Here is a 26,081-nt window from a genome sequence, read left to right as displayed (position 1 = left end):
TAGTTTACACAGAAAAAGCTTTCGATCTTTTCTGATTATTTATCCCATATTATGATACATTGCTATATTATAGTTAATAGATATAGTTATTGTATGCTTGCGTACATAATAAATTTAAATTATGACATTAAAAAAGTGTTTGTGCATAGACCAAATTCACTTACCAGGAATAAAAAAATACAAAATTTTAGATAATTTTGTGCAAATTGCAAATTTAAACTATAAACAGAGCTACAGATGTATAGTAACATATTATTTCGGTCATAAGTTTAAATTAGATTTGGCTTTGGATTTGAAAGTTTTCTTTCGGTCTATGAGTTTATTCCTTTTATTGGTTTGTCAAAGATTAAATTGTTTTTCTTTTGTATTTAATAAAAGTTGATTATTAACACAAATAACCTGCGGTAGATATACTTTTTTGTTATATAAATACATAATTTATTCGTGAGATGGTAAATTCAAATTTCAGTGATTACTATTGTAAAATTACACCTTGCATTTATATTATCACATTAATAAAGGACATTGTTTGACAATAACTGCTCTCAAATTCTACAGTGGATAATTAAAACGTGGAAAAATATCGAATGCTATTTCTTTGTGTTTTTTGTGCTCTATGAGAATAATTTTTGATACAAAATCATGATAGTATAGTAACAGTGCACTTATGTAAACAGACATATATATATCTTTCGTCTCTTTCCAAGGAATTGAAGTATATTGTGTTTTTCCTTGGCGAATATATATATCCGAGTGCTTTAAATTTGGCGGCAAAGTGTTTGAAAGCGGAAACAGTCGATCTTGCGTCTTCCGGTAAAACACCGGCTGACATTTTGGGTTGACAAGTTCAGAAATGGAAATAGCAAGACGTCTAGAAATATGCATTAATCCCGACGAACAATTCTAATAATTTCCTTTCGTGTTATACAGTCGTCGATTACAAAAAAAGAATGTTTTTAAAACTCTCTATGAATTCCTTTAATTTATGTTTTCATTGCCGCCAAAGTGATAAACTAGAAAGAAAACGTATACCTAGCTATAAATACATATTACAAATGCAAAATTGAGTCTTTCAAAAATTTATATTAAAACTTAATATTCTAGTTTCCTTATTGTAATGATTATATTTATATATGAATACTTCAAATTATTGCACAGTTTCACTTGCGACCATAAGTAAACTACGAATCTTCAACGGTATGAAGAAAGTTTTAGAATACATGTTATATATTATATCCATGCATTTTAGCTAATATTATTATAATTTATAAATGTATTAAATTTTCTTCTGAACTAATGCTATATGTATCTTTTCTATTATTATAATCAAATTAGATAATATATAATACATAAAACAGAACAAGTTGTATTACATTATAATATCGTCAAGTTATTTCCATCTCCATACTAATAACTCCACTGTTATTTTTACAGATAATTTGAATCCACTGTAGCGACGTTTCGGATGCATAAATAGAAACTTCATTATCACAGCATTCCCTGTTGTGTCAGTTAGTTAGTAGTTATGCAAAATGCAAAGTTAGTTCACCAACAGCGTTGTGTTACAGGTACCTACGGCCAACAGAAAGCTTTGTTGTGCTGTTTGCGAAAACCAATTTCGATTGGGATCAAATCGAATCAAACTGCAAATGACATGGTGGATTTTAGAAGCATGCACGGGATTTTTTTTCCATTTCGGATAGGTGGAGATTTTCACACAACGATTTGTTGGCGTCAAAAAGATTTTTTACATGATAAAAGTACTCATAAATGGTGGCTAGGATTCCACAATATTTCACGATAACGATGTTCAGACGTTTACTAAATAAAAATAAAACTAAATTTATAACTAAAAATACATTTATCGTATTCTAATAAATAATCATCAATGTATACATTTATTAATTAAATAGTAACGGCTAAACATATAATTCTGAATAACCTTCTTAGAATATAGACTTATTTATTATTAAATACATTCAATTCAAAAACATACCGCGATTATGATTATTTTATATGAATTTATTTGAGTTCACATTTTCGTAGCAAAACAGATGTTTGTTATATATGGTGACAATCGGTATAACTTGTGAAACAATCGATTGTAAAATAATGCACGTTAGGCTGCGCGCAGACGGCAAAGCGAAGTTTCGGATTCATCCGCCAAACGTCGTTTACGGGTCGAATGCGTTTTGTTTGCGTTTCGTTTACGGCGATATATCGACGATGCTGTCCAAACATCTGGACAGAGAAAACACAGTTTTCAAGGAGATTCATAAACGCCTTTTTTTGAAACTGCACCCTGCTGCGAGAGTATTTATCTCTCATTACAGTGGTGTACAAGGGTAAATAAATCAATATAAAATCAGTACATAATATTGCATTATACCTACATTTATTTTCCCACTATTGCTTCTTTTGGAGCTGGACTGTTTTATATCGATAGCGTTTTGAAAATTACCTATTATTGTGCCTATTATGTATCATCATAAACTTTGTCTGATCAATACTATCGACCGAGGGTACTTGATAGAGTTTGAATTTAAATTCTAATTGATTTAAGTTTTGTACTATTATTATTTATTAATACAATAAAAAAAAAGATTATAAGTTAATACACGAAGAAAGGGTAAAAACCTTATTACCTAGATACCCACTAAGTAAAGGATGAAGTATAAAAACATAATATTGTGAATAATTTGAATACTTGCATTGTTTCTAAAAACTTGTTGTAAATACTATTAATACATTCGGTAGGTAAGCAGTTTTACAAAATAAAATAAAAAGTTTTGACACAGCACAGCTATGAGAAGAAGTATTTCATCAGAAGAAAGGCTCGCCATAACTAGAAGGTAAACTAAACTAAACTAAAAAATATACATATACCTATACAAGTACATAGGCACATACCTATCAATAGTAGTAGGTAGGTATTCATTATTCTCACTACAATATATTATTATTGGTACCCGTTTACATTTTAGTGTATATATATAATCGCTGGTTTGGAGGTAAAACTCATTATGTGCACTTTTGGCCAAAATGAGTTTTTTCATTATATCCACTAATTTTTACCATATCTCTTGCTGGAAAAAGTCACTGTGACGATAGCTAGCTTATTAACGGAAAAAAACTGGGGAAGAAATCATTATCAGTACTTATTTAAGATTTATGTTCAGGAAAAAGTCATTCCCGCACATAATGATTTTTTCCTGAACTGTAAACAGGTCTTTGAGTAAGTTAGTGAGTGTATTATCTGTGGTTTGCATTGTCGATAACTATCATCTTGTGCCAACTGTATATTACTGGTTGATTTTTTTTTACAAGATGAGAATAAATGATACTTATACTAAATAATCAGAATGATGTTGTTAATAAGTTTAATGTAAATACTGCCTGAACGTTAAAAATGTTATGAATTTCAAATGGACCAATTAATACAGCTTTGGCTGGATTAAGCGAAACTGGATCATTCAGAAACAATGACCGAAGAGGGGAAAAAAAGTCCAGCCAATAAAACTAGTAAGGCAAACATGAAACTGGTTTTCGGTCACATTAAGAGTTTCCCTTCGTAGACTTAACAGCCGCGTACGATACCATAGAATTCTACTGAGTAAACTTTACATTTACAACCTCCGGAATGATTTCCAAATAACAGGAGTGATTGAAAACCTTCTGGCCAAACGAAGATTCTTTGTAACACTGGACGGAAAACGCAGCCGTTGGAGACAACAATGGAACGGCCTTTCACAAGGTGCCGTCTTGGCACCCATACTGTTCAACGTTTATACTAATGGTCAGCCAATCGGAGTCAACACAAAACATTTCCTCTATGCAGATGGTCTAGCCGTGTTATACCAAAGCAATAGCTTCGAAGTGATTGAGAAACAGCTTAAAGATACATTAAGCGAGTTAAAGACATACTACGACCTCAATCAATTTAAGCCAAATCCAGGTGAAACACAGGTAGTAGCGTTCCATTTCCAAAACATGGACGCAGGGAAATTGCTTGATGTCGTTTGGGATGGGGTACATTTAGAACCCACAAACAGCCAACAAATAGCTGGGAATCACCTTAGATCCTATTAGCAACACTGCAATAATACTAAAATGAAGACAGCAGCAACAGAAAAGTATTATGAGAAAGCTAAGCAGTAATACGTAGGGAGCTCAACTACATACACTCAGGGTCTCAGCCCTTGCACTATGCACCTCGGTGACCGAGTATGCCTGTCCGGTGTGGCACATATCTGCGCACACGAGACAAGTGGACGACTGCGCTTAACGAAACCTGCCAGATCGTGACGGGGTGCTTGAAATCTACGCCTGTCACTAAAGTTCTCGTCATGCATGGGTATCAAATGTGCAAAACAAGGCTAAAATCCATAAAAGGCTTTATGGCGACAACAATACGTCTGACCGTCCCACCCGAATAAGATAAGACTATCCGCATGAGCGGCGAACCTAGCCTCTGAGGGTTTCGTAGATTAGGTAAAGCCAGCAGAGCACCTCCCACATGGAGCCAGTCTTGGGTATCACACATGGAAAGCCCTAAACAGACTGAGAACCATGGTAGGGCGCACCCGAGACAACATGGTGAAATGGGGGTTCTTTGATGACCCAACCTGCGAGTGTGGTTAAATGCAAAGCATGGAGCACCTGTTTTTATGCAAGGCTTGTCCAGTAAGCTGCAACTTCGACTATATCTTACAAGCCGAGGAAAATGGTGTTATCTTCGCTAACTTCTGGAGCGACACATTATAGCTATTGAAGACCCGATACGACGAAGAAATTTAAAATAATAAATAATAGAAACATAGATGATAATGGAGAGCTAGTAATGTGGCTCCAAATTAAATGTCTACATTATGAGAAAAAAATACCTGGAATTATCCAATATCGGTATAACCATACAGGACCTTACAGAAAAATTTATGCAGCGGGAAAAGGGAGACGGAGTAATGTTATTCTACAATTAGTAGGTGCATATCAATTCATATTACCAATATCTAATTTGAAAAAAGGATCTTATGAAGTTGTGTAAAAACGGTAACATTCCGGAAGAGCTAAGATATTGGTACGAAAATTTACCATCTATTGATCGCGACACATTAGACACATTACCAGAGCCAGACGTATTGGAAGACATTGTTGAGGAATAAAGAATATTTTTAATGCTGTTTATCTTACCTCAATTTATCATAATTATTGTTTTGTCCTTATTATCATCACCAGTGTATGTGAAATAATTATTATTAACCTCAGTGTATGTTTAATTGTTTTCAATTTTAATTGTTACGAATTCCTATTTTGGTTAAAATAAAACTGTTTTTAAATATTTTTATTCTTTTATTATTATTAAATTTAGTAAGTACCTACTCAAAAAGAATCTAAAACAATAAAAAACATTGCGAAACCCTTGCCAAAGTATTGACATACTATCACTTTACTAACAAACATGTGTGTGGAAAAACTCATTATATACAAAAACTCTTTTTTTTAAATGTTCCTAATTTTTTTACAGAATCTGATTACCTTCAATGTATTCTCTGATTTTTTATACATTTTATGCAAAAAGAAGAAAAAATCTTAATTTGAAATTGGATTTTTAATTGCAAAAAATATGTTCAAACCTCATTATCTCAGAACATCAAAATGTAACATAATGAGTTTTACCTTTAAACCAGCGATATATAGATCATCTAGATGAACAGATTTTAAGGGAGATATTTCAAATGTTTATTTATAATTTATTTTTTAAATATTTATTTGATAAAAGATACAATAGGTATAATAATATAATACATTGTTCTGACAAATTATATACAAAACATCTATAAAATATTTTAATTAAATTATATCTGTTTTTTTCCCCATTGCATAAACGCCACTGTGAAATTCTTGATGACACTAATTATTAAGAAAGAAGGATTTTTTCAATTTTTTCGGACTAAAGTAATAAATTATGTCATACAATATGTGCCTTATTGTGTTCTGCAAACTGATAGTAGTAGTCTTTGTTTTCACCCCTAGTGTTATTATGGAAGAATTTATTTATTGCACTATCCGAAGAATTTAAAAAAAACCTTTTTTTGTCTCAGAGGCCAGTGGCGAACTAAGATGTAAACATTACCTACATATTATTAAGTATTTCTTTTTTACCGTTTTACCTAGATATTTTCATAGTGTAGAAATTATTTCAAATGCCTTTCATGCGGATTTTTGTTAGCTATATGCAAATGCAGACATAGTCCAAATAAGCATTAAGCATTCAAGTGAATCTTTCTGGTTGCAAACAATAATTCATCATGATTGGGTTTTATTTTTACACTGCCCAGACACGTGGTATGACTTAGATGGTAACCGGACAAAACAGGACATGACAAAACAGAACATGACAAAATAGAACATGACAAAACAGAACATGACAAAACAGAACATGACAAAACAAAACAATAACAATACAGAACAGCCAGGTTTTTTCCGGGTGTTCTGTTTTGTCACATATTATAAATAAACATTTGAAATATCTGCCTTAAAATCTGTTCATCTAGATGGTCTATATATATATACACTAAAATGTAAACGGGTACCAATAATAATATATTGTAGTGAGAATAATGAATACCTACCTACTACTATTGATAGGTATGTGCCTATGTACTTGTATAGGTATATGTATATTTTTTAGTTTAGTTTAGTTTACCTTCTAGTTATGGCGAGCCTTTCTTCTGATGAAATACTTCTTCTCATAGCTGTGCTGTGTCAAAACTTTTTATTTTATTTTGTAAAACTGCTTACCTACCGAATGTATTAATAGTATTTACAACAAGTTTTTAGAAACAATGCAAATATTCAAATTATTCACAATATTATGTTTTTATACTTCATCCTTTACTTAGTGGGTATCTAGGTAATAAGGTTTTTACCCTTTCTTCGTGTATTAACTTATAATCTTTTTTTTTATTGTATTAATAAATAATAATAGTACAAAACTTAAATCAATTAGAATTTAAATTCAAACTCCATCAAGTACCCTCGGTCGATAGTATTGATCAGGCAAAGTTTATGATGATACATAATAGGCACAATAATAGGTAATTTTCAAAACGCTATCGATATAAAACAGTCCAGCTCCAAAAGAAGCAATAGTGGGAAAATAAATGTAGGTATAATGCAATATTATATACTAATTTTATATTGATTTATTTACCCTTGTACACCACTGTAATGAGAGATAAATACTCTCGCAGCAGGGTGCAGTTTCAAAAAAAGGCGTTTATGAATCTCCTTGAAAACTGTGTTTTCTCTGTCCAGATGTTTGGACAGCATCGTCGATATATCGCCGTAAACGAAACGCAAACAAAACGCATTCGACCCGTAAACGACGTTTGGCGGATGAATCCGAAACTTCGCTTTGCCGTGTGCGCGTAGCCTTAGTTAAATCTAGTAGTGATATTAAATAAACAATGAATTCGGTACAAATATTAAATATTAATTAATATTGCAATCACTGCTTGTGGTCAATCATTAAAAAATGATTTTATTTATATAGGCTGTTAAATATATATTTTATATTCATTGTAAACTTTCATCACTTAATAAATGACGCAACATTCTGGGGTGTGATAAACTCGCGGTTGTTGATTTTGGTTCGTCATTTTAGTTTGATTCGATTCGATTTCGTGGCGCCGTTTACTTTTTTGTCTTCTATCATCACACTCACCATGTTATAATCGTCAATTTTGCTGATGGATCGAAGAAAGAAGTTGACACGGACGACCGTCGGATCGTCGCCTTTCAAAAAAATACCAAAATTATTCACCTGACAATAATAGAATTAGTGCAACAAAAACAAACAACTTGACAAAACAAAAATTATTTTATTTTAATAAATTATTTTGAAAACATTGTAAGTCCGCATTCGATTGAAAATATTATAGTGTCGATAATCTACGGTTTATAATAAACTATATTGTACCACTTCTATCATATTGTGACACTGAAAAATCAATACTTTAATAATATAATCCGTTATAGTCTTAATTTATAACATTTTTTCAAAAATTGTTTTAATTCAATCATTTCATAGATCAAATACACGAAAAAATGCAAAAAGTTTTTTTTTTTCAATTTTATTACTTAGTTATAATCTAGGATATTTTTTCCCTATTATAAAATATACAATATAATATAAAATTAAGTGATTTCATTTGATCGAAAAACTTTGTCCGTGCTAAAGTAATATTTTTTTAATTACATATTTTGTTTTTTACTCTATTTAGAAAAAAATAATTTGACTAATATACGTTGTATCGCCCACTTTCTTCCAATATGCTCCGAATTCGGAGGTTTGTGTAGAATGTAAATAAAACCGAAAAACATAAATGTATGCTTTGGATGGGCGATGATGATGATGATTGCTATTGTTGAAGAAACCGACTGATCTCAACGCATGCAATAGTTTTGCACATTCATAACTGGTGATAATACCAAACACCAGTATTCGTAATTAAATACCTTTATGGAATATTTTAAAACCTACGACATATTACTGGGTTAGTAGAAAAAATACTTTAGTCAGACTGTGAAAAGGAAGAATACAATAAAATAGAAAAAATATATTTCAAAAATTCTGTGTAAAAATGTACAATTTAGCAATCATTATCAGTAATTTCGAGTTATGCAACAAAATTTTACAATATTTTAAATGATTCAATTAAAAATTTAAAACTAAAACAGACTTAGAGTTAAAAACCTGTAAGTATCGGTGTATGTGTTATTTTCTTAAACCTTATTAATTTTGTTTTGTCGTTCAAAATAAAGCTGAAAAAAAAAATGAAAATAAGTATTCTCTCATTGTATGAAAAAAAAATGATATTGAGTTTTGATTCGTACAAATCCACACACCTGTTTCAATCAGACTGACTTGAGCACTTTTTCTTTATAACCACAGATTTTTTAAAGTGATACAAGATGTCTAAATACTTATCGTGGACAACAACACCCAAGACGAGAAGAACAACGATCAAATAATTAATAATATTGTAAAAAAAAATACAGCCAATCGATCGAAAAGCAATTCCTCGTAATGTTGATAGCGTGATGTCTAAACATCGTAACTCCATAAAGTTACTGCAGGTAAACCGCTCACTTTATACATACCATGACAATGATTCAAAATTAATATAAAATCAAATACATGTATACTGAATTAATAGATTTGAAAAATTGGTCTAAGAATAATGATCATAGTGAAAATGAAGAGAGGAAAAAAATAAAGTACCAACGGCTATTACTCGTTCAAGCCGTTTAATTAAATATTTATAACTAATATTGTATCAAAATAGTAAACCAATAAAAGGCAGAAATAATAAAATATATATATATTTAAATGTGCCACAAACCACAATGATATTTTGACTAGTTGGTAGTATATATAAATTGTCTTGTCAAAAAGATTACTTATATGTTTTCTTATAGCCATATAAATAAAATGTTTCTTTTTTAATGAAATTTCATATATTTTACTTTCTATTCGATTAAGTCATCGTTCTTCAATGTTTTTGATTTTATAAAAAAATGGTTTAAATTGAAATAATTTAATAAATATATCAAATTGCATATATGATTTGTTGACACATATAGATAACAAAAGATATTAGTTTACCTGTGGTTCACTTCTGTTATGTATATTTAAAAAAAATCGTTTAAAATACTACTATTATTACGAGCTAGACATCGTTTAAAGAACAGTTATAACAATTCACACATATTATAATAAACAATAAAAAATAATCTAACATAAAAGACTAATAGCATTTAATAAACAAAATGAAAGTAATAAAAAGCTCGATAGTGACGATTATTACGAATTTGACAAATATTTGATTACCTATTTAAAAAATTATCTTGTGAGCACGTTTGAAGAAATAATATTGTTTGTTTTTATGGTAACGTTGCCTACTTGAAATAATAACGAAAAGAAAGGACGGCATAGTTTATACTTTTTTTTATGAATCCATATAAAATAATTGTATTTTTAAATTTTACAAAATTATATTATTTCTACAAAACTGGTATCCCTTAACTCCCCTGTTTTAAATTTTATTAAAAAATAAATCATAAGAAAAATATATTTTATCAAAGTTTGCAACTTTAAAAATATGATATAAATAAATTACTAACATTATATTTAGTACGATCAGTAGTTGAATGAGTATATTCTATGAATCATAACATAATATATTATATTTTAAAACATTCGGTAATTTTTAATCCAGAATAAATTGATTTTTATGATTAGGCCTAAATTATAATAACGGTTGAAAATTATATAGATGGGGAAAATAAAAGATGGCGAATGAGCACAAAAACACCAGAAGCACTTAAATGATTTGGACTGATAAACTATACGCGAATCTAATTATGATCTATTAGTGTTTCTGGCAATACCGGGGGGTGTCATGGCGGTCTATGGCATTGTTCTGTTTGTCATTTTGTTCCGCAGGGGCTGCCTTTCTGCGGCCGGAAACACTTACCATGGTGACGTCATCGATCTTTGAGATACTTCGGACAAAAATGTTGACGCGGACAATGGCGGGACCGTCTGGCCGGGCGCATCGGAAAACAAACAAAGTTATACATTGTATCTCCAAGAAAAACTTGCGCCCACCGACTTATGAAAGGGGGGAAAATGCTTGTCGTCGTGTTCGCTTGATGGGTTTGCCACGCTACGTGAACGAACTCTTTCGACACAGTCTTCTTCGGTGTTGAAGATATTATTATATGTAAAATAAAAACGAATGCTATAAAGATCTATTTAACTAAGTATATAATATTTAATAAACATTTTTTACACATACTTCAAACAAAGAAACTGTTTATCAGTAGCGAAGGGTGGAGGTAGGCTGTTAAAATCCGCCATAAATAGTGTACATTAAACTTTGTTAGTCATACGTATTTGTTTTTATTGAACTATGACTACAATAATTTACAGATTGCATTGGTTAGTTTTTAAAAATAAATTAAGCCCTGCCTAACCAAACCATAATAGTTTTGGTATATTTCGAGCGATACGACGTGCAAACTTTTTCATTCATACTTAGGTATTTGTTTTCGTTGGATTAAGTGTTACACATATTATTGTTGGTTCATTTTTTAAAATTCATTAAGCCCTGCCTATACCAAACTATACTAGATAAAAATATTATTCTATCTATAAAATATTCAAAGTTATGTATGATTTAATTGAATTATTTTAGATATTCGATAGATAGACGTGTATTTTTTGACTATTATTAATTGTTATAGCTTGGTTTCACAGGGTTTAATTGAATTTTAAAACTAACCAACAATGTCTGTAAATTGTAGTCTTATTTCAATGAAAACAAATACGTATGACTGTCAAAGTTTAGTGTGCACTATTTAGAGTGGATCTCAATAGCCTGCCTCCATCCTTCGCTACTGCTTTTTATAATAATTAAATTAAATCTATCGACTAAAAAAAATAATTATCAAGATTGTATGGTCGTGTCTATCATATTGTCTATCATGTTTTCTGGTAGTTATCGACATTAGATAGGTTTATGTTTAATTCCTTGTTTTCATAATATGCATATTTTGATTAAAACCTAATAAAAACACGTAGGTATAAAAAACTGTTTTAAATGATATAAATAAAAACTTTCGATTGATAATAATTGATTGATGAATACCATATTGTGCAAATATGAAATTTTAAAATCACAAAAATGATATGATTTTGTGAAAGTGGTTTTCAATTTTGTCAACAAAAATGTGTGTGATATTGCAGTGCGCACATAAAATATCTGAATAAACTATACATTGCCGAAGTTTGACCTTAAATTTTAAGTAACAATTATTAGTTTTGGACATAAAAGACGAGATTGAAAATCAGTGAGATAAAAAATAACTTAAAATAATATAGCACTTTGTGACATTCATTTACTTCACGAACTTGTTCATGTGCTCAATCCACAAACGAAATAACAATTTTAACTCTTATATTATCAGTCTTATCATTCAATTGTATTAAAAGGTAATTATAAAATAGTATAACAATACAAATTGTGTTCTCGTGTGATTATCAAGATCTCAAATATTTGGAATGAAAAAAATGCTTTTGCTCTAATCAGTATATACCTCAACAGGTCTAACTTTATGTTTAATTAATATTTTCTATAATTAGTACTGACAATTTAGGTTATAATCACGATATTGTCTCAACTGATTTAATTAAGAGACTGTATCCGGTTCATGGACTAAACATTCAATTCAGCTTACCTGTCTAAAACCGGATGCTGTGTAAGGTCCTGACAATGTTCCGAGAGAAATATAACATAATTCAACTCACCTAATTTTTGTTGGCAACAGTCTCTACTAATCTGTAAAATTTTATTCTATACGCAAAAACTCAAACCTTTTCCCTGCTTCTCTACTCAAAGACAACGATGCAGACTTCCCAGAGTAAAATATAAATGAAAATAATAATAATATATATATACGAAAAATAGTTATAGTTAAATAAAAAAAAATGACACCAAGTTCTCAATTGCACATTGTAAGTAACACACTGAAAGATAAAAAATACTCCTTTATCTAAAATAGCATCAATCCTTCTATAAGGCAGTCAATTATAATAAAACTAAAAAAAAACATCTAACGTTATAAAGTTTAAGGTATAACCTGAAAGGATATACATACATAATTGCCTCGTATGTTCATTGATTTTTAAAATGATGACTAGGAACCATTTACAAAATGTTTATGAGTATTTTTTTAATTTGAAGACACTAATACACTACTTTTTACACACATTTCAACTCAAGCTCCCATAAGATTTTATATGGGCCATTTTTTCGTTTTCTTTACGATAAATCCAATTTGAAGTATATTTGAACAAAATTTAAAGAACTACAATGAACTATACTTTGTAATATTGATGAAAATTTTGTGTATTTTGTCGTTTTATTGTGAAAGTATTTTATATGTATTTTCCCAATTTATCAGTATAAATATTTTATACGTTTGTATAGTGAATAAAAAAATAGTCAATTGTAAAAATAGCCACGTATTTATTAAAAATAACTGAAAATATAATATTCAACAAAGAAGAATAAAATTAATTTTGTTTTTTGTCATTTCTACGAAGAAAGACATACTCGTTAAAGAAATAACAACAAAATTAGTAGTGTTAAGCTTGTTACGTTATATTTTTATTCTTTAGTAGCTTTATCGTAAAGCATTTTCAATGGGTCTAATTTATTGAGAGTGAAATGAAACGAAACCGGTCTTTATTAACTATAAATTTGAAAAAAACTATTAAACAATTAATATTTATATAGATATAGCAAGCATAATAATGATTCTTATGTTGTAAGTTCTTTAACTGCAGAAAAATCAATTAAATGCCAATAAAAACCTCTAATAATTGAAAGTATTTACCAATTAAACGAATATATAATATCTTAATTATTTGAATACGAAAGTCTTGTATTCCGAGTGTTCTGATTTAATTTACGAAGTTAGTGTAGTATAGTTGCAGTAATTTAACATCTAGTATTTGATTTATCTTTTCTAGGGTGGTGTGTGATGAAAACAATCCATAACAGAATATGCAAAATTTTAACGTATGTGCTTAACGACTATTTTCTGGTATTATATTGTGAGAGTCGAATATCTCATTTTTTGGATGTTTGTAAGGGTCTGGCAGGCAGGACCAATTTATAATGATGTTTTTCTATTATTATAATGATGTTTAATCAAATCTCTGGGGGCATGTGTATCCAATCAGAGTATTGAAAGCATGTTTCATAGTGAAGATTAGTTAAGTACAACATCAATAAAAATAATCAGGACAAATTCAATTCGCGAGCATTAGTTTACACGTCTATATTTCACCAATTTTCTAATTAATCAGAATACAATCTAAGATTGGTGATCTGGTCCAACAATGCTATGATCATAACTAAGAAGGAAATAATAGCAGCGGATTCTAATCGTCATAGCGAGAAATTCCTACATTAATAAATCAAAACCATAATATTTAAAATCATAATCCTATGTTTATCAGAGCACACGGCATAAAAATAGTACAAAAAAAATATACAGCACACACACAAATACGAAAAATAACGTAAATAAAATTTCACTCCAAATAAAATCGTGGATTGTAATAATTAATTTATAACAATAAAAAAGTCAAGAGTAATAATAATAATAACAATATTGGTGGTGAGAACAATTATTATTGTTTATGGCAAGACTGGATGAAAACTGTAGTCAACATGGCGACTGTCGCGTTTGTATTATTGTGATTTTGACGGGAGATGGTGACCTGGATTATATCTACTAGGACTTACCATTTTGATGTCACTTATGGTGACAATGCTTCTCACAAACAGGTTAATTCGGACTACTGCCGGGCCATCTGAAGATTGAGCGAGACAACAGTATGGCACACAAAACACGTACATACACATACGACTAACGGGCTTATTTCAAAACTGCGATTGTGGATTTATAGAAAATCCTTCAATCTCCAGACCGTTCCAAATTTTGAATTCAATATGCAAGTCTCAAACTTAAGCGCGGAAAACGCACAATAAAAACATTTCCATAAAGCAGCGCTTATACGAAAAAACGGATAAATTTGAAAACAATAAGAGAATATTAATAATTTTATTTAGAACATTTAAAACATAATTTCCTATTTTTTAACGGAAGTGACATGTTACTTGTAATATATTATGGTTTGTGAGCTACATTTTTAAATGCACATTGTCGGCTAAAAGTTTTAAATTTAACCAATGCAAAAGGTCATATTTTTGTTAAGATTGATCGCAATAATGAAATAAGCACGCAGCATCCACATTGGAATATCGAACGTAGTTTTAATTCTTGATCGAATCGTATTTATAGTAATTTACTGGCAACAATTTTGACTCTCGATCAAAATGAATTCAAATATTCCCAATTTAGACATATTTGAAAATACCATACGCAATCAAATTCAAAAATTACTTATATTATGTTATTATTAATTAATGAAATTTAACACTGACCCAAAATAATCGTTAAAATAAAATAGTTATTAAATTCATTTTTTAAATATAATTAACAATCAGTTACTTAAGTTTTTCAACAATTGAATTAAACAGTGGATAATAAACCCATTATAAACATGACAACTAAAAATATAGATACTGTCATGGATGGTAGGTACTACATTAATAAATTTAATCAAAAACATATTATTATGTATTCCGATTAGTAAATAAACATTGTTTGCTATCTCCCAAGGGAGTATTACCAATGTGGATACGATAGTCTCTCCATAAATGACAAGAATGTTAATCACAATATATGTAAATAAAATATTATCATATAATACTTATAATAAAATAAATATCAATAACAAGTACTTTTCAAGTATAAACCATAGTATGTCCCTAAATCTTAACGAATTTGCTTATTTATAAAAGAATATTGGACACAAACATTCATACTATTCTTCTTCTGGAAAAATATTTTAAATTGTATGTCTCTACAATTAAACCAGCATTATACAGTACCTATATCAACAAAATGTATTTAAAGAAGGATGTGTATACCATTAAATTGGGAAAAAATGGAATTTCACGTAAAATTGTATTCATTGAACACATTATTCGAATATAGAGATATGAGTATATATTATTATTGGGTATATTTCGTTATAGTCCTACCAAAAATACTTAGAGTATATTATATAAAACACAACCTTTGCACCACTTTAAAAATACGAGAGGAATAATTCTAAAATAATACATTTCAGGTGAAATTAATTAGCCTAATTTATTTCTCAAACAGCGTACTATAAGTACTTATTAAAAACATTTATATAAAATGATTTGCCGCTTTGATTAATTATGTTATAACAACCAATAATTCAACGTTAAAATTTAAATTTCAAATTAGGTGCCTATCTACCGAGGTTAAATTTCTATTCTACGAACGATTCAAAAATTATTAAATGTTATTATGCGACACGAATATATTATAAAGTGGCGCTTTTGTTTCATAAATGCAGATAGAAATCTACAAAGCTGTGGCTAATCAAGATAATATGTAAAATATTTAACGTACCTTATAATTAGTGCCTACACTATTATTAGTCCATGGCATTTTTATGATATATAAACTTTCCCGTTGTACTACGTCATGTTTTTTTAATACGAGTATATTAAGATTCCGTCATTTGTAAATAAACATTAAATCTCGTAATTATCAATAATATGTAACTAAACAACAGAAAAAAGTTATTGTCATTATCATTCTAATTATTAAAAACATTAATAGAATAATTACAAGATAAAAAGAACTTTTTATATACAACGTTTTTAAATTTTCTGTTGAATCATATAAACTTGACTTGACTAGCTTAAACGATCAAAGAATACTGAAATGTCATATTGACATTTCATATTCATTTCCATAGTAATGCACGTATATATTAATAATTTATTTGCTAGGACCCCAGACCCCCTAGCAACCAATAATAGTCTTCTACTTTTTACGGATTTTTCTGAAATAACTTTCCATACAAAACACAATTAACTGAAAATTAATTTAATTCTGCTTAAAGATGGCTAAACGTATTAAAGGAATGTATTGACATCGTATTCTGATAATATATTCTAAAAGTTTCAAATATCTAGCTAGTCGGGAAGTTAGTTAAAAATCGATTGCAAGATTTGTACCGGACAAGCAACCACTGGACAAAATATAAGAATACAAGCTAATAAAAACGTTGTAAAAAATAGTTAGTATTTTAAAATTTGGATGGTATATTTTGTGATAATCACACATTCCAAATTTAATTTGAAATGTCAAAATTTTGATTAAGGAAGTAATGCTTGCAAATTTTTTCAAATAAAGGTTTCGAAATAATGATCCATTTTCAATAAATTTCTTTATACTATTATTTTTATTCATACATCATCTAATACAAAACGCATTGTACGCATCTACGTATAGCTTGGCGAGGTAATAAAGGTGCCTACCTACCTTATTGCTTTTAGTAATCTAATGAAAGCAATTTACTGGCTCACCCGATTTTGTTATAATTGAAATTAATCGGAAGAGTACCTACTGGGTTATAGCGGAATGACTGAACATAATAATATAAGCAAGGGTGACCATGGTTTAATACGTTAGAAACCCTAAGAAATAATAAATAATGATACCATATAAGAATTTGTAGCAGAATAATGACGGGTATAGGTTTTTTCTATCACTATATTTGAAAGAATGCTTATTGCTACGCAGAAGTTTCTTCTTCATAAGCTGCAGCCTTTATTTAGTTTTAATTTCACCCAAAACAATATTTTGAACCTCATCTTTTGATGTTGTATCATGATCAAATTAATACATAAGTTAATTTAAAAGCGGGCTGTTCATTGTCGTTTATTATAAAATGTCTTCACATTATAATATAAGTTGTAGACATGGTGACCCTAGTATAATGGATTTAGGTGAATATGCCTTGATCGGCCAAAAGCTTACTACAAAATGGAGAACCGCGCTCAGCAGTAAATTTCGATTAAGCTCGGCAAATTTAATTTCATTCTACGGATGATTGATATGTAAACATTTAAAACTTTGAATTTCATAATAAAAAAAATGTCATTCAGGGGCCTATAATAACATATTTTTATTAAGATTTAAACGATACTCACAGTAATTGATGGACAGTACTGAGACAACGGAATTGTTTTGCACGAAACGGTCCGACAATCATTATATACTATGATTATGGTATATCTTATGAATATTAACTATTTATATCGTATAAATAATAAGGTTTTAATTATTGTCAATATTGTTATCGAAGTAAATGGATGGATATTAATACCTTTCATATGATATGTACTGCGTGAAGTATTAACAGATTAATCGACGTGCCAAAAAATAATTATTAATGATTCTTCTAGTGAAAGCGTTCAATTAAATCTTTCTTCTTCTTTATTGTTTAAATCCACACAAGGAGTTGGATACTATAGTGAATAAATTCATTCTGTCTACAGAAATTCTAAAAATTTACTATTATAACATACATAAAAATTTCCCAGTCATGAGATACGTTTTTTCCAGTGCGTTTCCTCTAACTTTTTCATACGGTATGTATGATTTCATACTTTTTATTTCTCATCACAAGACCTAGATATTTATATGTTTTGTCCTTTATTTGTTTTTTCTCTATTATCTGAATCCACACAAGGGATTTTTAATGACCCTTTTGAAGCTTATAATGTTCTTTTTCTAGGCTTCGATTCCGCATTCAAATTTAATTTAAATTAAATGTATATTCCTAAGTTTATAACAGGTAATTTTAGTGACGTGAAAATGTTGATTTATCGATAAATCCATAACGAAGTCCAAATGAAATCAATCAGGTATTATTATTGAACACGCGTGAATACCTAAATAAATTAATATTGTAGTAAATATCTACTAATCTACAAAAAAGTGTAATTTTATATTTAACTGAAGTTGTACAAATGCATACTTACATAATTTTCAGATATTTTTATTATTGGGTCAAAAATATGACATCACATTTTAGAAAAAAAACAGACTTTAATTGTGCACAAGTTTATTATATAGGTACTAAATTCGGAGAATATTTTTTTAATAAACAAAATTCGTGCTGACACATTGAAATGCATAGCAACGTGTGTTATATATTGAGAATCCATTTATAACTAGCTAAAATATACCTACATAATAGTTTATTAGTAAATATTCATATTTATAGCATCCTAAGACAGTTGTTTCTTTTCATTGGGCACAGAATGGCAGACATGTTTAAATATTTATTTCTTAAAATCCGAACGTTGATTTTTTTTTAAATCAATTGAAGTTTGATTGACCATCGCAGATAGATAGTAAGTATAACAATGAACTTGGAAGAAAGAGACGTACATTCATAAAATACGTTGTTGTGTAATAAAATATCTTCATTCTACCATTTTCCGATCACTCGCACACTATATTTCTCTGGAATGCCAAATTTAAACCATGATCCTAGTGATACAATTATTGTACAATGGTAAATAACTATAAATTTCCATAAGTATCCCTTGTTAGATGTACCAATTAGTAAAGCCAAAATCCAGTTAAAGTGATGTCTACATAATACCTTTCATATAATATTAGGTAGGTAATCGTATTTCCTTAGTAGGACATTACCCTCGGCACATGACCGACATTTGATAGACGACAGAGATCGACACTTTTGTATGTTGGAATAATAATAATATGCACCTAAACCGATTCATTTGTCTGTCATTTGCGGAGAGTGGTTTGAATGCATGCTACTCAATTCCATCCAATATCAGTCATCGTAACCTACCAAAAGTCAGTCGTATACTAGAAGGGCTTTGAATCCATCCTTTGCTGTAGAAATAATATAATAATTATTGAATATTTTTATAACTTAGAATTAGTTATGATCTACGATAAAGAGAACTACCTACCGGTGCCGTTGATCCCTGATGGTCGAATCCTGGCGTCATATCTTCCCGGGCCCAGGATTTGATCGAGAACCTGTTTTTCCTTTTCTCGGAAATTGATTTTGGCATTGTTACAGCTGAAATAAAAGAAATATATTTCAGATTAATTGTTATTTTATTAATGAAAAATATTAAATACAATTATGTAGTACAATAATATTTTATTATCTCTTCACACTTTACATCATCCTAGATAGATAAATATTGTAATATTATTTGATTCAATTTATCCTTGAAAAAAGTCTCTACTAGTTACAGATTAAATCATAAAACATCAATGACTTTTATACTTGAGATTCTTTTTTCCCAAAATTAAAATCACGAATGAATGAACATATTTTTTTGAAAGATCTAAAAATAAATTTAAATCAGTTTATAACCGCCAAATCGTTGCGAACAACGTCAAGAGATGGATGCAGAAAGACTGAGTGTGGCTAGAGAGCGAGTGAACTCAGGATAGAGATACCTTGATACTAGAGTACAGTTTTGCTGTTGGCCATGTACCTGGCTGGTTGTAATATTACCGACGTAAAGGGTCGACCCATCGCGGAGCATAGAGTCGCGAGTTCAAATTCCTCGTCAAATTGACATGCGAATAGCGAACAACCAATTATTGTAATTTACGTTTTTAAACTTTGAATGTTATAAATAATATACTACATATCGTCGGTGTTTTGTAAAAAGGGCGAATCAACCAAAATGCTACTTTACAGGAGGAGGGTTTTTAACTTTTGACATTTATTTGTTTTTTACCTGTAGATGATTATAAATATCTAACAAGCTTATAATAAAGCTTAGAAAGAATACTGTCATTATAATAGGTATTATTATATAATATTTTAAATGGCCTAATATGTCACATTTGCTTTTTATTTCGTAATTTTAATTAATTTAATTTTAATCGATTATCGTTTTTAAGTACTTTCCTGTAGAGATAAAAATTCGCCGTTTTTACACAACAAAGCTAGTAGGGTACATATTGTATTTTCATTAAAAACTCGATTTCACCAAAATGGTTGATTCGCCCTTTTTAGAAAACACCGACGATATTATATATAATTCAAAAATAATATTTAGCTCCCATGTGTATGGATTTGATCAGATTATTCAAACACATACCTACTACTATTGGAAGTAAAAATAAATAATATACTTTCACTGGTAAATTGATATGATATTATTTTGACAAACATAATATGTATGTACGCTGTCGACCACTCGATTTTAGATGACATATTTAAGCAAACGGAAATAGTTATTTATTTATACACCATCTGATGTTTGGTTCGCTTGGTACTTTGATGACATTTAACCAAAGAACATCTTAATACGAAGACTCACTAATACCTAATACTTGAACCTAACATACGTCCATGCAGCTGATAATAATCTATATTAATTTAATTGCACTGTTTTTAAATAGTAATAAATTAAAGGGTGTATTTTTTCTATAAATAATATATACACACATGATAATATGTAATAACGATGAATTTGCAATAACGATGATTGTAATAACGATGAAACTCGTGAATTGATTATTATTTTTTTTAGTTATATCCCTCTTTATCTTACTCGTTTTTATATGCGTTCTCTCGTGCGTTACAGATAATCCATGACAAATATAATATTATTATATTTGTCATGTATTATCTGTAACGCACGAGAGAACGCATATAAAAACGTGTAAGATAAAGAGGGACAGGGAGAATACGTATCAGATATAAACGTTCAAATGCATATTCTAAATTTGAAAAATCGGAGGAATCGTATATTTTAATCAGGTCGTGAAATAAAATAAACGATACTTTCGTAATAGTTTGACAGATGCTAACAGTGCGGTAATGTGATATCAACTGATTAGATTATCGGTAAATTAGTGTGTTATTCAAGAGATTTAAGGATAATTATATTAGAAATAAGGTGTTGTACTCTACCGTAACCTTATGCAACATTCATACACAATCAATGATTTTTATGTTCTTGTTTTCCAAATCAAATAATAATATTTGCAGGTGTTAAATTTGTACTTATAATTTGAACGTGATAGTTATTCAATGTTTAGGTGAAATATGTTATATTGAGTTTATTTATCGGCACACTGAATAGAGTACTTGAATTTATACACACAAAAATAATTAATCTCGTATTATACATTTCTTTTCCAGATCGTAAATTAATATCATTTCAAAGAGATTCATTTTTTTATTTAGATCCACGCATACCGTAGAAATGGGTTAGGAGTAACTATTTTACAAGTGGAAAGTAACAAATTTCTAGATATATTATTCTCCGTTGACAGTATGCCAGACATACCAAGATAAAAGATTAGTAACACATACAATAAAATAACTACATACCTACAGGTTCACAAAAGAGATTTAGATAATTTACGAAACATTTATCAAACCAGAGATTATAAATATTATCTCATGGAAAATAAAACTATTTAATAACAATTTTAACGTATTCGGTAAGATATGTCGCTAACCGCTCTGTAATGGTGTCAAAATTTTTCCACATTAGAACTAAAAACCATAGTACGTATTGTATAGATAAAAAGTCTCATGACGGTAAATATCAGGTTTTTTTCGTTCGGACCCTCAATGTTGGTGAAACTGGTGGCAGAAAATATGCCTCAATAAACACGATCTGAACTACAGAACTAACTGAGATCTCAACAAACCCGGAAGTTTTCATTGTATTTATTCAATAAACAAAACAAATAAAAAAACATCGTTCCATTCAACAATTTCGAATATAACCACCCTCATTGACAAACGTAGTTATACGTTAGGCTCGCTTTATTAATGAAACACTGAAATATGTTATTATAATACATAAGATTTAAGGCACTGCATCAGTGTCCTAAAATGCGGTGTTTACGAGCTCAATAATTCCCATTCATCATTTTTTCTTCTAGATCAGTTCATTTGGGTTGATTATATACATATTATGTTAATTCATGAACGTTTTTGTTGAAACGCAGGACAACTTGTGACTTTGTTGTTGACAGTGCCGAGGCCTGTCATGGACTGACTTGCATATTATATATGTGTATAATGTTACGAAAAAATATTTATTACCTATGTAGTATTATTGAATAAATCATATTGTATCGTTAATGTTCATACATCGTGACAAAACAATGATAAATATGCCATCGTCGTATATGGGAATATTTCTTTATTCATGGTGCCAGTGTTAATAAATTTTGAATTTATCTAGTAACTATGTGAGAATCACTACTTTAAACATTATCCGTAGGTTCAACGTACATACTATAATATTCATTATCGATTGAGAATTTTTACCAGAAAACTTTGTTATTGAATGACAGCAACATAATATGATTATTAAATACAAATGATTATGTCTACATTTGTTTGTATAGGTACCTAATTCATTTTAATATACGAGAAAATATGATAGAAGCTGTCAACGTGTTATTAAAACTGAGTTTTATCTGGACAGTATGCCAACTATATTAATCAGGTGCCTAAATGAAAATTTGTTTCTCTGAAATAATGAGACGTGACTAGATAATTGCTACTTAGCAGATACATGTGACATCTGTAATTTTATTTTTATAAATGGTTAAGCAAATCATTTACATTTGAATTTATCGACTGGCAGGGTGTAATATCCAATAGTTTAAATACGGTCAAAGAAAAATTGGCATCTTCTCAAATATGTTATGTTGTTCAATAATTTTAAATAGTGAAGTATCAATGAAATAATAGTTAATGACTGGACCTGTCTTTGTATTTCCATCCAAGGGCGTGCCGTTTTGAGATAATAATAATATATATATTTTTTACAACATTAAACTATTCATAAAAATAATTGTAAAGTATACATTGTTATAAATACAAATATCAGACTTATAAATGAGTATCTAGTTTGCATATAGCATATAGTTTAGTATATATATATATATAGTATGGCATATAGTTTGCATTTATATGTATTTATTTTATTTAATACCTCTATGGTATTTATATTACACAGAATGAATAAAAAAAGGCTAATGGCTTAGGTTTGATAGTTATGATAATAATTCTTAATACATGGTTGAGGTAGCATAGGTGTCTAACTTTTTGCCTATCATAGACCACAGAAGGAATAAAATTATTCTAATATATAAATACATCCTATAGTTAATAATATATATACTGAAAAAACAAAATTATATAGCATCGTTATTCTCCCGACTCTGTTGACGTTTGGCGTTTCGACGAGTCTTTGGGTCTTTATAAACCTTAGGATTCTATATTGAACCGAAATTCTTTCTCAGTGGTCTGCGCTTAAACATAATTAATTTTTGATAATTCGTGTATGGTGTAGGAGAGGATTCATATATCCGGCCCTAATGATAGCGTCTACAGCTACACCATGAGTGTTATGTACAGCCGTATATTTTTTTTCCTACATACTTAATAGTTTTGATTTAAACTGTATATTTTTTAAATTGTTGAATATATTATAGTATTATTATAAATCTACTACGCTACTGTGTGGCGCCCAGTGGCGTGTGGGAAGAAAGCGCGCGGAACGGCGCTCCGCGACATTCTTTCATGACGGAACGTGAACCCAAACATTTGCATACAGCTTCAATTCCGTAAAATTATAAATCTAATGGACCCAAAATATTTTTTCTGCAAAAAATATTAAAATGAACCGAGAAAAAAAAAATCTTTGCATGTACTTATGTACTCGCGTTAGTAATAAATTACTAGAACTTAGTAGTAATAACAAATTACTACTAATTTCCTTTTTATTACTTACCAAAATATTGTTTATATATTGTTAATCTCAGTTATTTTTTTATGTGGATGATCTAGCCGGGGGGTATCATGACTATTAGAATTAATCAACGTTTGGTGATATTCTTATTTAGTATTAAACAACTGGCACCCAAGGTCATTTTTTGTAGAAGTACCGATGAAAAAGTTAAATGTGGTGCTGAAAGGTTTTGTAATGAATCCTTCCAATTATTTTTGATATATTATTCATGCGTATAGATAGCTCGGAAAATGATTTTAAACTACGTGAAAATTCATGAAATGATATTCGGCAATCCGTCACTCGGACTCAACAATGCGTGTTATGTTTTTTCTTAACGACCTGTCTGTTTTTAAATAAACATATTTAAGTCATAAAAATATCGAAAAATAACATTAAGATTTGAAATTTTAAAACATTACTAGATATCATTATCCCACTGCCTGACGTTTTTATCTAGACAATCTATCACATTATAATGCTTTTATTTTAGAATACCAATTACCCTTGAGTTTATTTACATCATTTACAATTGTAGACCCTTAAAATAGAAACTTTTAGAGTTACACAAACTACGACACCAGGGCTCGAATTGGACCGGACACGTAATGGAGCACAGCTCCAGTCCACAAAATCTCCGAGATTATCACTCTAATATATATATATTTATAAAGACATACATAAAAATAGAAAAATATGTTGATATTTTCATAAAATTATTGAGCGTTCCAGTCCGTAAAATTTTCAATTTCGTATTACAATGCTTGTAGATTTAAGAGTTTACTAGTAGTTAAAAAATATATGCCGTGTATTTTAATCATTGTATGTAAATTAGGATAATAATTATGATGTCCAGAAAAACCATAAACCATTACAGCCCGTATGGAAATTAACAATTTTCTTATATGTACATGTTGAAACGTAGGCTCCCAGAAAATTCAATATTGTAGAAGTTTACTAAACCCTACAACTAACGCCTTATTGTATATGCTCATTTATATAGCATAGACAAATACGAACAGGAAATGACATGCAATAAATCAATTGCATTTCGGCCCTTCAACAGTATAGTCAAATTATGCGCGCAACTCCGCATAACGTTTAACTTAAAATCAAATTCAAAATTGCTATGTAAACATATCAATATAGAAACATATCAATATAGAATGTGACAGTCCTGTATATTGCCGTGTGTATCCAAACTTATCAACAATACAAAACCAAAAAATACCAACACCGTGTATTATTCAACTTTACTGTATCCCGAATATACCATATCACGCATTACACACCAACGCAACCTTCTATATAAGATGGTATTAACATCGGGGCAATCTCAGCATCCAATTGATACCCCCCGCCCCCCGATAATAAAAAGAGAATCGATACGTTCGGTGTTGGTGGAGGATGCTTCATATTTCATGGATGAAAATGTACTCATTTATATTTGATGAGTTTGGCATCAGAGAACGTATTATATCTCTCAGCACTTGTCTCTCATAGACCATTGCTTGTAGACATCTGAGCAGTTTAGAGAGAATTGAGATCATTTGCGGTATCTGAGGAAGGATGTTGCGAGGGCGTGGTTATTTCCAAATGGAGCAATTTTCATTAAAAAAAAACGACTGAATTAAGCAGGATTACTCAATATGGAAGGAGATTGTTGACAAAGTCTATTATTTAAAGTGATCGCCATTCTCAGTAATAAAGAAAAATATT

General features: G+C 29.7%; 1 protein-coding gene across 14 annotated transcripts in view; it reads right to left on the bottom strand.

Moving 5' to 3' along the window:
- The window catches only part of GluClalpha (glycine receptor alpha 1), a 95,896-nt gene that overhangs the window by 21,067 nt on the left and 48,748 nt on the right, over positions 1-26,081 (bottom strand). For 6 of the 14 annotated variants that reach the window (XM_085956571.1, XM_085956575.1, XM_085956578.1 and 3 more), the window contains exons 3-4: positions 19,542-19,654; positions 7,727-7,797 (exon numbers count right to left, since the gene is read on the bottom strand). In XM_085956571.1, coding sequence (XP_085812697.1) covers positions 7,727-7,797; positions 19,542-19,654 — 184 coding nt within the window. Of the gene's footprint in view, positions 1-7,726; positions 7,798-10,541; positions 10,610-14,384; positions 14,453-19,541; positions 19,655-26,081 lie in introns of all 14 variants that reach the window. The other 8 variants (XM_085956583.1, XM_085956573.1, XM_085956576.1 and 5 more) reach the window with 2 other exon arrangements.

This window comes from Rhyacophila brunnea, unplaced genomic scaffold (assembly GCF_057557595.1).
Source record: "Rhyacophila brunnea isolate RB1 unplaced genomic scaffold, BYU_Rbru_1.0 scaffold_6, whole genome shotgun sequence".
Taxonomy (NCBI): Eukaryota; Metazoa; Arthropoda; class Insecta; order Trichoptera; family Rhyacophilidae; genus Rhyacophila; species Rhyacophila brunnea.
Note: the sequence above shows the minus strand (reverse complement) of the source record. Positions and strands in the feature narration are given on the sequence as shown.